General features: G+C 45.3%; 4 protein-coding genes across 4 annotated transcripts; 2 read left to right on the top strand and 2 right to left on the bottom strand.

The window, feature by feature from the left end:
* Positions 1 to 58: 58 nt before the first annotated feature.
* Positions 59 to 1881, top strand: F5Y00DRAFT_252114 (ASST-domain-containing protein; the record flags this gene model as incomplete). The annotated part of the gene is made up of 3 exons (XM_048009900.1): positions 59 to 472; positions 534 to 1661; positions 1714 to 1881. 3 exons carry the CDS (start codon positions 59 to 61, stop codon positions 1879 to 1881), a joined length of 1710 nt encoding a protein of 569 aa, XP_047866725.1.
* Positions 1882 to 2315: 434 nt separating this feature from the next.
* On the bottom strand, positions 2316 to 3269 carry F5Y00DRAFT_260245 (P-loop containing nucleoside triphosphate hydrolase protein; the record flags this gene model as incomplete). Its single annotated transcript, XM_048010988.1, has 3 exons — positions 2316 to 2328; positions 2399 to 3068; positions 3131 to 3269. 3 exons carry the CDS (start codon positions 3267 to 3269, stop codon positions 2316 to 2318), a joined length of 822 nt encoding a protein of 273 aa, XP_047866724.1.
* A 2612-nt stretch (positions 3270 to 5881) lies between these two features.
* Positions 5882 to 7815, top strand: F5Y00DRAFT_252113 (IgA peptidase M64-domain-containing protein; the record flags this gene model as incomplete). The annotated part of the gene is made up of 7 exons (XM_048009899.1): positions 5882 to 6107; positions 6199 to 6329; positions 6393 to 6406; positions 6487 to 6645; positions 6692 to 7222; positions 7280 to 7318; positions 7392 to 7815. 7 exons carry the CDS (start codon positions 5882 to 5884, stop codon positions 7813 to 7815), a joined length of 1524 nt encoding a protein of 507 aa, XP_047866723.1.
* Positions 7816 to 8109: 294 nt separating this feature from the next.
* F5Y00DRAFT_268192 (FAD/NAD(P)-binding domain-containing protein) lies at positions 8110 to 10234 on the bottom strand (the record flags this gene model as incomplete). Its single annotated transcript, XM_048012205.1, has 4 exons — positions 10123 to 10234; positions 9390 to 9998; positions 9259 to 9333; positions 8110 to 9173 (listed from the first exon to the last, which is right to left on the bottom strand). Exons 1-4 carry the CDS (start codon positions 10169 to 10171, stop codon positions 8110 to 8112), a joined length of 1797 nt encoding a protein of 598 aa, XP_047866722.1. The 5' UTR covers positions 10172 to 10234.
* Positions 10235 to 11436: the final 1202 nt, after the last annotated feature.

Genomic DNA, 11436 nt, shown 5'->3' with positions numbered 1-11436 from the left:
ACATTCTTTTGATACTATGAATTTGATACCGACGTTGAATACCCGGTAGCTCAACACCATGATGCTGTCATCGTGGACTTCCTTTCTTGCTCTTATTTGCGCTGTCAACGGGATACCATCGAGGCCTTCTGATGGTTCGTATGATTTTGGCTATGAACGCAATGCCTACGGGCCGCATCCGTTAACAGTGTTCAAGTCTGCCACTCAACTAGAAGTACCTAAGCTCGATGTATTACAATCAAGCGAAGCATGCGACTCGTCGCTGTACACTCTTCTAACTCCCCGAGGTGGTGCTACTCGTGAACCTCAAGCGACTATTCTCGACAGCAACGGTGATTTAATATGGACATCTGGGTGGAATGGACAACAGCTGTATAACTTAATGGTGCAAGAATACAAGGGGGAGAAGTATTTGACCTTCTGGGCTGGAAACGATGCAGTCGGCGGACATGGTGCTGGCACTATCATAATGGTATGATACACACTACCTTAATCGAGTTCCTTTATACACCGCCCTTACTGACAGGAACTAGTTGGATAAAACATATTCCTTATTTAGAGAAGTAAGGGCGGCCTATGGGCTCGATGCAGATTTACACGACTTCCGAATCACTGAAGCCGGAACTGCCCTAATTACAGTATACAATGTGGTCCAACGAGATCTTACCGAAGTTGGAAAGGCTCATATCGGACCAGTGTGGGATTGTGTGATTCAAGAAATCGATCTTGAGACAGGGTTGGCCGTATTTCAATGGCAGGCGATAGACCATTGGAACTTGACCGACAGTTACAGAGAGATCGGTGGTGACGGAGAGGGCGACCGCGCGTACGACTTCTTCCATATGAACAGTATCGACAAAGACTCGAGGGGAAATTACCTCACTTCAAGTCGCTACATGCACAGTCTGACATATATCAACGGCACCACCGGCGAAGTAATATGGATTCTTGGTGGCAAGAGGAACATGTTCCAAGACCTTTCGGATGGCGCTGCGACGAACTTCGCTTACCAGCATGACGCGCGATGGTCTAGTGAAGATACAATCACCATCTTCGACAACGGAGTTGACGATGTCCATCGCGACAGAGCAGCAACCCGCGGTCTAAAACTCAAAATTGACGAAAAGGCCATGACTGTGTCTGTTGTTGCGCAATATTTCAACCCACACAAGATCCACGGTATATCTCAGGGGTCTTTCCAATCACTTCCCAACGGAAACGTGCTTCTCGGCTACGGCAATTCTGCAGCATTTACAGAGTTCGCTAGCAACGGCGACGTCCTCTGCGACACGCACTTCGGGCCCGAGAGCAGGTTTGGGACGGCGGAAGTCCAGTCTTACCGGGTGTATAAGTACGAATGGCACGGAATGCCGAAGACAAGTCCCACATCAGCTATTCGAAAGAATAGTGGACGGAATTTGAGCTTCTACGTTAGTTGGAATGGAGCAACTGAAGTCTCTCAATGGATTCTCCAGGGGTCTGAGGACTTTGACACCGATGGAAATTGGAAAGAGTTAAATCGAACGGAGCGTCTGGGATTCGAGACGGAATTCGAAATATTTAAACCGTATCCCCGGTATTTGAGAGCTGCCGCAGTGCATGCTGATGGATATATGCTGGGTGTTAGCGAACCCAGTGATATAGAACAGATGGAAGAGCAGGTAAGATTTCATGCCCCCACACGCACACGTTCAAGCTGCTAACATATCATAGTTAAAACATACTGGTGTATTAAGTTACATAGATGGTGAAAATCTGCCAACTCAGCTTGTATTAATAGCCGGCTGTGCTCTCGTCATAGCTGTTGGTTTGCGGATGGGGATCATGGCTTGGAATAATAGGCCGACAATGTACTGGCGATTGCCAACTGGACCAAATTAGAATTTTTATGTATATAATAACATCTATGTTCTTTCACGAAATTTTACATTATTATTAAGTTCCAATAATGACAACGCACGCATCTAGGATCATGTCATATATGACTATCTGTCCGATATAAATATAAAGCATTATAGAATAAAATCTATTACCAAATAGCCTTTTAGTGGTATAGCGGTTTGTTCGACAGATCATCTCGTGGCAATTTGTAGGACACAGTGCCCATGACGGGGACGAACTTAAACTCCTTGGCAGGAATTCTACTAGCACTTATATCATCTAATACCGAAGATAGACATTTTGATAGATAAAAAGAGACATTCTTAAATATGGAACTATGTAAGTATATCGCGGAACTCCCTAGCCAATCTTCGTCCGTTGGACTCTGCAACCATGATATGTTGAATGAAGAATTAACGCCATAACGCCCCTATCTACATCTTAAATCTGGAGGTTGTATAAGAAGCCAAGTTAAAACATGTTCCACTGAATGCGGAATACCAAATACCACGCCAACCCAATTATCAACAGTATCTCCACAACCTGCGCCGCAACATTAAGCATCTGACATCTATTCCTCCAGCGCGATCGCGACACAAAGTCCTTATTGTCGTTGACATTTGGAAAGGGGCAGTCCCTCGGTATGTCTTCGCCGAGGAATTTGCATAGTGGCTCCCAGCCGTCGGTGACTCTATACTCAAGGAGCTTCTCCTTGGGCACCATAGCCTTGACTTCGGCATAATGACGTGCGAAAATTGCCTTCCCTTTCTCCGGGAAGTTCCCTTCGAAAAACGTATCGAAGAACTTCTTCAGCATCGGATAGTACATGCTAGCGGCCCAGCTGAAGCGAGACAAGATGCGAAGCTCGGGGTCGGTCACTCGCCAGTACACCGTTCGCATTGTCGATGCATGCCACGAGTCGACGTCGCGTCCTGTAAGTATAACCTTCGCCTCGGGGTACGCTTCGATGAGCTCCTTTGCGAACGCACAGGCGGGCCAGTCGCATACTGCTTGTGCGCCACCGAGGAGCTTATCCCAGTCTTTACGGGTGAATGGTTCGCCGACGCCGTCGTATTTAGCCCGTAGCGCGTCCATCCATAGAAGAGCATCAGGCGGGTTTTCGATAGAGCAGTTCATCATGTGGTAGGTGTCGACATATCCAAGTCTTTTCATTGCGGCTTTTATAGCTGTTTTAAAGTCAATAAACTTACTTCTTGAGGGCTCGTTCTAGTATTTGAGAAACACTTACATGTAGTTCCTGTTCTTCCACATCCCAGTATAAGGACCTTCATTGGAACAGTCCGGGTACATTGTCGCCGATCTATATCAGTATCGCGAGTAAAGATGTCTGTGACTGGCTTCGGGGTGTATTTTGACGCGTAGGACATTTTGATAGAGTCAATAACAATCTAATAGATCAAGGAAAGGTCGAAGACTAGCTAAGCGTCAAGTAGAAAGAAATATGCGGTAATAATGGATAAGCAAGACGTTATAAGCGGCAGAAATCCCAATAACAAAGATGGTAATAACAGCGTCTAAATAAGAAATGCAATTTTAGAGTGTCTAAGATTATACTAAATTGAGTCTCGAGCCAGACTTTTTTATACATTAGTATGTACGTCTATTCCCCCTTTTCATAGGGTCAGGATTCTAGATGAGATATTCTAGAACAAAGGACATGTTACTATGTATACGAGCCGTAGTTTCGATAGTTAGATAGATCTCCTCGCGGAACAACGAATTTGTTTCCATGCTGTTTTGTTCCACCTCATGACGTAGAGAAACCCCCTGAAAGAGGGCCATTCCCTGATCTAACATCAGACCTCGGTAGCCTATCACTAGGTAATTCAGCCGCCCATGTAAAGAGAACTACGACTACAGTACAGGATAGACCCAGTTTAGCTGTCTAATGTCTACTCTTAACCCGCACCAAGTAAGTGGCTAGGTAGATGAAAAGCCACGCGTGCATAATGCCCTCGGTTATATCCAGTCGTAGCTAAATCGCAAAGCCTCAATACCTACGACTCTGCTTAACCAGTCTAAGATTCATGTCCATTATTTTTAGCTACAGCCCTATCCACAAGGAATTACAGGTCGACGAGATAGACGATCACGCTAGTATCTGTCGGGTTCGAAACTCCACTTAAAACGCCATTACGCGGCAAGTTCAAGGAATTTCTATCATACGCAGCGATGACGAATTAGTCATTTCCAAGATGAAACAACATTATCGATATATCGAATTTATCAATATTTTAATGAGTTGGTTTATCAAGACTAAAGGACGCGTAATTTCAGTGAACCCGCGTTAATCCCGTGTTTGATCAAGTTAAACTGTTGGCGGAGACTTAAGGACGTTGTTAACTCTAGCGTCATTAGTCTCTACAACTTGACATTGCGATACGCGAAACTCATAATAACAATCCTTTTCGCTCTAGAAACTAAGATCGTAGTATTAGTTAGTTGGTTATGACACTAAGGGGTAAAAGTTGTATTGTAGCGCAAGACTTGTAGTCCAACCAATTTCTGAATTTTTCCATGAGATCCATTAGCTTACGCGTACTCTTTGCAAGCCATATTTTACATGGATCACCATTCGTACAGAGCTCGCAATATTATAATAGTGGTTACAACATCGATAGTAACTATTGCAACATTAGTATGCATGGAGTACGCATATTCGTAAGACACTATGATTAGGTAGTCTCTCGCTGGCAATCGTCCGTCCCAGCCGGCGCAAGGGTACACGGCGGGCTTCCGGCGGCGCTCCACATCCTCAATATCTAGGTACGGATTAAATGGCAAGGATTAACCCCCGGTCTTGGCCGCCCCACGGTCACTACTCCTTGTCTCCTCGGCCGGTATGTAATTGGGAGCGGAACCGCCATGGCCTCCGTCAAGACAGCATCCGAATGGTACGTGTACACTCTATCGAGATAAAAGTACGCACATCGAAGTATTCCACATTCCATGTCCGGAACTTGATCAACTTATCTTATATTTAAACAATGACTATATCCCGCTTAATGCGGACTTACCTAATACTCAGTTCCCCATTCCCATCATCTTCGGTGCTGCATATAGAAGACACTCAATCACGTTACGGATAGTGAACCTACCGCCCATAGCGCAGACATCCCCTATATTATCCATGAGACTTTATATTGTAGTTTGGTTGGCAATGCGAAACTTTGAACGCGATAATTGTGGTAATTCAGCCGCATGTGTATCCTCCCTGATTATAAGGTAGGTAATAACCAAAGGAAAGTCGATCTCTCATTTTACAAAAGCTCTCAGGTATCTCGTATAATTACAATTTATACAGCGATCACGGTCGTCGTTATATCTATAGAGTTGTTAATATGATAGTGTCTAATTGATATAGTTATTTATTATTCATCGAAACATAGGTAATGGCGCATTCCTACTTTCTTATATAGAGGGTTTTATTATTGAATACCGTACTATAGTTTCAATAAAATACCGGACTTCGTCCTGGATTAACGAGTTATGGATTTCTCTTGGGAGAACCGAATCGGGTGGTCCAAGCGTCTTTGACAATCAACCCTTTACCCCTTACCCCTATTTCTATAATTCAAATAACCAAACACAAAAAGCTAGGTGCTACATTGGTGGGCGAGCGACAACTAGAGTAGACACTCTACTACTTTTAAAACTTATAACTATAAATGTAATGGCGGCTTATATCTCCCTCATGTCTATATTCATGATAGCAATCGAACGACACCCTTTTGTTTTTAGGAGATACGAGATTTGGCGATACCGGCCCGTCCTACCCATGCTAACGGGTACGAATGGTTGATTGGGGAAGGTTACAAGGATCACACTCAACCCGCTTCCGGAAGGTAGATTTTTCCACGCATGGCAAAATACCGACCGTATGTGGTGAGCTTTGCGATAGCGAATATATAAACGACAGGTCGTGTTCAATCCGATTGTCAGTGAGCTTTATCTCCCCTCGCCTGCTAGGAACCCCGCAATGAATACCGTCAAGAGCTTCCTCCTCCAAGCCGCGATCACTAGTGTCGCTCTTGGGCAGTTCTGCGAACATCAGTGGGAGGGGAAATTCGCAGACCATGAGGTAGATGGCGTCCCGTATCTACAAGCGAGGCAGAATGTCGCTCCGCCTCCATTAGAGATTCGACCCCTCATCGTGAATGGTCCGTCAAGCAATCGTGTCGATCTCATTTTCTTCGGTGACGGATGTACGTACTTGTATAAAAGATTACCTATATACCTACTAGGTATAGGACTTATAAAGGTCTCCCGAACTGACTTAGTACTGTAATCGGATAGATACCGAAGATGAAAAGGACAAGTTCTTCGCCGATGCTCTGTTTCTCGCAAATAACATTACTGACGGACAGACATTTGTCGATGTGCTTCCCGTATTGAACTTCTGGGCTGGATTTTCACCAAGCAACGAGGTGGGAGGTGTCCCTTCTAATATACTTGATAAAATATTTCGTTTGCCTGACGTTTTAAAAGAGTGGCGTTGGTACTGGTGGAAAGCCCCTGGAGTAAGTACCCCCTTTTTACGCAAAATTCATGCTGACCTTCTTGCTTACCGATGCATTCCAATAGCACCGTCTATGGACTTTACCGCGATGGTACTGAGCTTCGTGGTGTATACTACGATAAACCCGAAGTAGCACGCGCTGCCTGTCAGTCAACAGACGCATGCGATTTGCCCATTCTTCTTGGGAACGACCCATTGTACGGGGGACTAGGGGGCACGTTCACGTGAGCCTTACAATATATCGTATTTGTTCGTCGCTCAAACTTCTAGCGTTACAACCTCCTCGCCTAATAATGGACCTGTAATTATTCGTCACGAGTTAGGCCACTCGATCATTGGCGTAGGCGAAGAGTATGACGGCGGCGAAGTTTACACTGGCGTTAATGCGGCAAAATCCACCAACTCGGTGCCCTGGACGCAGTGGTATACAAATGCGTCTACCGAGCCTAAGATCCAGCGGACAAATATGCCAGTACAGGCATATCCCTGGACACTGCTGAATACGTCGCAGAGCTGGAGCCAGACTTTCACCTCAGCAGGCACATATTCCACTCATCTCCTCCAGGTCAGCGTAAGTGGCGTGACGGCGACTAGTGACTTGCTGGTAGAGATCGATGGGAAGGACGCGGGATGGGAATGGAATCCCGCAGTTGGAGAGGATCGCTACATTTACAATATTAAGATCAACGAGGCACTAACTCCAGGTGAACATGAGATTAAATTCACACTACTAAACGAGGATAGGCAAGGAAGCGCGCAGCTTTGTAGTTTCGAGGTGCTTGAGTATGGGGATGAGGAAGAGTAAGCTACTCGCCGTCTTACCTAAAACTCACTCCTCTCACATATGCTTCCATCTAGGTTCGACTTTGAGCCACGATACCACGGATTATATCCAACGTCAGTAAACGAAGCTTCGCCAAATTTCCTTTACGCGAGCCACCGCCTTTACTGATAGCCAATAACCATCTAGATTTTCCAGCAGAAACGTAACCTCATACAGGCCGACAAACGATCTCTGCCTAATGCGAGACACCTATTCTTCTAATTTCTGCGACGCCTGCATCGAGGGGTTGTGGCTGTCTCTGCTCGGCCGACTCACCCTGATCGACAACATCACGCAGGAAGCTCAGCTAGACGGCTCGACAAACGCCACTCTTAACTTGCTCCCCCTTGCCAATCTCAGGCAAGTGCCAAACCCGCATCAGGAAACCTATTCGATTCTATGGTACGGAGTCGATGGAACCACGGTTCTGAAGGATTGGACTAATAGCACAACTGCGCTTCTTGGACCTAACATCACGGAGTTTGGCGTCGAGGTTAGGTTTTGGACCGAGCAGGTTAGAGTCGACAGTGCCGGAGTGCTGGTGCAAAAGGAGAGATATGCGGTGGAATAGCTGAGCTGTTACTAAGTGTATACATCACCTGAATTGCGTGGCTCTCTAGCAAACTTGGAAGCACAGATTAACGGAATTTCACTGAATTTTAACTACAAACCAGTCCGCAATGATACTGAGGATAAAGTAGATATTAATTTAATCCGGTAACGCCTAGCTTCCATAACATAGATATATATTTCAAGCCCTTAATCGGTCCGTTTAACTTATTAACAGTGATGCTGCTCAGCCCAACAGTCCCCGAAAGAAGTTAAGTCCTATTATTCAATTAACAGACTTGTCCGTACCAGACGCTTAGGCTTGCTTTTCCAGCCACTCTTCATTGATATAACGATAATCCTCCGGCCCATACGGATCATATATCTCCATAAGAGCATTACCTTTCCTAAACGGATTCAGTCCGAGGTCCCGCTGGAGTAGATCAAAATAAGGGACGGCATCGAAGATGAAATTCGGGCCTTTATTCCCCCAGTCGGTGGGATACCGCCACTTTCCAAATCTATTGTGCAGCACGGTCTCGTATTGTAACTTATCTATCTCCCCCTTATCGTCGATGGCCTTCGAAGGATCCCTTGTCAGTTTTCCTAAAAAGTAGGCGCTGATCCAGAGCCCTGTGATGTGAGCAGAGGTGGTGTTACTGAAGTTGGTCTGGCAGCCTATAAATGCTATATCTCGAGGCCGTAGGAAACGAGGGGACGCGGGGACAAGGAAGCGGTATAGCATATATGGCGTCATGGGTGTACGATATCTTTCATCGATGCTAATTCCTTTCTGGTCTATAAGGGGACCGAAATTCCTCTTCCATACTGGCTGTAATTTGAGTCTCGGGAACCGTTCCAGAATTTCCTTATCAGCCCTTCCCAGAAGTGTACGGTTATTTGCCAGGTCTTTTACGGGCGCGTTTTCTGCAACTTCATGAGGAACTCCAAGTTCCCTTTCGATCCCCTCCGGGAGGAACTTAATAGGTGGAACATGGGTCCAGCCCGTATTCGCTAGAAATACCTCGGATTCAAACTCGGTACCATCAGCAAGGCGAACTTTCCCCGGGCTGAGATGGTCGATTTCCCCGATATGGATATTGACCTTGTCACTCCTAACGAGCTCGAAGAAGTCCTGCTCGTAGTTGAGAATGCTATAACTGCATCCCGTGAACATGACATTAAGCCAAGGCTTCAATTTGGCTGTATCCGGGTGAGAGTCGAGTTTATTCAGCGTAATGACATCCTGGCCGAGTATATTCCAAAAGCGATCTACTAGGAAGCGGCCAATCGCGGTCTGATGATATAAATAACGGATACCCCAATAACCGTCAGCGTCACCCCAGATACACGGGCTGAACCAGGTAAGAAAGCGGATGTCTAGGACAGAATATTAGCACGAGTACATAGCTCGAGATAGGGTTTATAATAGATACATGGAGGCCACAATATAGGCATTACTTACTCGCAAGTTTCTCGATCCACTTCTTAAACGGCGTTACATATGGGGGCGCCATCCAGACAGGGCCGTGTCCGCTGGCTTTCCTTTACTCAGCTCATATTGAGAGTGTCTCGGTATAATTGAGTAAAACTTACACCGGATGACCCAATTTACTTTGACGCCAGCAAGGGCATATTGGTATACGGCATCCCATCCAGACTTTCCAGCCCCGAAGACAGTGACGGTCTTTGCTTTCAGCGTATCCAAGTTTTTCGGGAAGTCCTTACTGTGAAATATCTTCCCGTCAAATTTGTCCTGTCCGTTGAATTTCGGCATGAAAGGTTCCGACAAGAATCCAGTAGCAATAACAAGCTTACGGGCAAGAAGTTTGATCGTTTGCTGTTGGTTACGTCGCTTGATCGTTAAGATCCACCCGCCTTCTGCTGTGTCTTGGTGTTCCGCAGTAAGGACCGTGGTTTCAAGTCTGACGAAATCAATGATGCCAAATTCTTCGGCATACGTTTTGAGGTAAGTGTAAACTACTTCCCCAGGAATGTGCTCGCCCGGCTTGACGCCGAATTTATCAGCAGTCATGGGAAAGTCGGGGTATTCGTATGTCCCTAAGAGATTATTACTCTTTATACCTGGGAACAGCCTATTCTTGGCCCATTTCCCGCCCAGGGTAGATTGGCCTTCAAGTATCAACAGGGTACTGTCAGGCTGTGTACAATGTAATTGTTTCGCTACGGCAAGTCCATGGAATCCTATATTCATTTTAGCTGAGCATGTCTACGAAATGTGAAAAAAAAAAAAAAAAAAGGAGAGGGGGGGTTGTCTGGAGGCTCCGTTCTACTAGTAAATGGAAAGATAGAAATACAGATGACTTACCAGCACCTACTATGACATAGTCCCACTCTTCAATCATAGAAGTAGACATTATAGTAAAGATACCTAGGTACCTCTATACTACCTAGTTTAGGCGTATTGAGTATTAAACACCATATATAAGTAAAACACTGCGTTATAGATAGACTTTTCCAAAGTCTGTATTAGTGAGAGAGTTTCTAGAAGGGTAATTAGAACAAGGAAGACCAGGGTTATCAAGTTTCTACAACCCAAGGTTGTAGAATAATTTAAAGACCGAGATAGGGAATCTATTACCGAGTCATCCCTTTGAATACTTACCCCGCTGCTTTCCGTGATTCATAGCTTAGGGTTACACGTACTTCTTGGGATTCTACCATGCTCGAATCATTATAAAGTGTACTATCCGTGCTGCGGTCACCCGCGGTGGATGTCTCAGACATACATCCATTAAGTAGGAGGTAGAATATTGATTTTCTTCACCCGAAGCCAAAAACAAAGTGTGGCAGCCACGATACCTTCCTTTTCATACTTACTAACATATTTTCTTCAGCCAGGATCTCTAAGTAGCTCCAGTCCAGTGGAAATCTGGCTCCTTTCTTATATTATCGTATATTCGTTCCTCGGCCGATGACAGCTTCCTCTAGGGGTTCAGAATTATCCGCCGTTATGAAATAAGTTTCCTACGTATCGTCACGTCCAAACCCTTGCGTGACGATACTAGACTCTATTGCTCAAATTTCGTTTCTAAATATCATATGATCGAGACCTGTCTTCTCCGTTAATGCTGTGGCATATAGTATGGCCATTGACAAGCGGCGAGCATTATCTCTGAGTTCTCGCGAATATAAGTTAAGGGGTACCTACGTTAGTCGGTATCAAGTGATTAGATATCTCTTAAATAAGATTCATCCAGGCTTATTGGTTACAATATCCCGTTTTCCGGGTGGCCGGGTCATTCAATATTGCTTTGGCCCCTTAAGGCTTCACTATTGGTCTTATATATGAGACTAGCGGTCAGACCCCACGTGCTATACCCGCTATTATATAAATAACATAACGTCTTTCAGGCCGGTTTATCCCGAAGGTATCAGTTTCAAATACACGCCGGTTTCTTTTCTGTCGTCTCAAGTTCGCCGCCATCATATTGTTCGGATGTCGACCTGTCCACAAAAGCTAGCAGATATATCCGGGTCCCGGAAGCAAGTGTCTCTTGAGGCCCCTTATATACCTGTCAACTAATAACTCAGACATATTCCAGCCGGCTATCATGTGCCAGCTCACTTGGGTGTATTATTGTATGAACGTGTCTTTCTACCGACTTATATTTGATATCTC

Source organism: Daldinia vernicosa, assembly GCF_022497035.1.
Source record: "Daldinia vernicosa strain CBS 139.73 unplaced genomic scaffold F5Y00scaffold_13, whole genome shotgun sequence".
Taxonomy (NCBI): domain Eukaryota; kingdom Fungi; phylum Ascomycota; class Sordariomycetes; order Xylariales; family Hypoxylaceae; genus Daldinia; species Daldinia vernicosa.
Note: the sequence above shows the minus strand (reverse complement) of the source record. Positions and strands in the feature narration are given on the sequence as shown.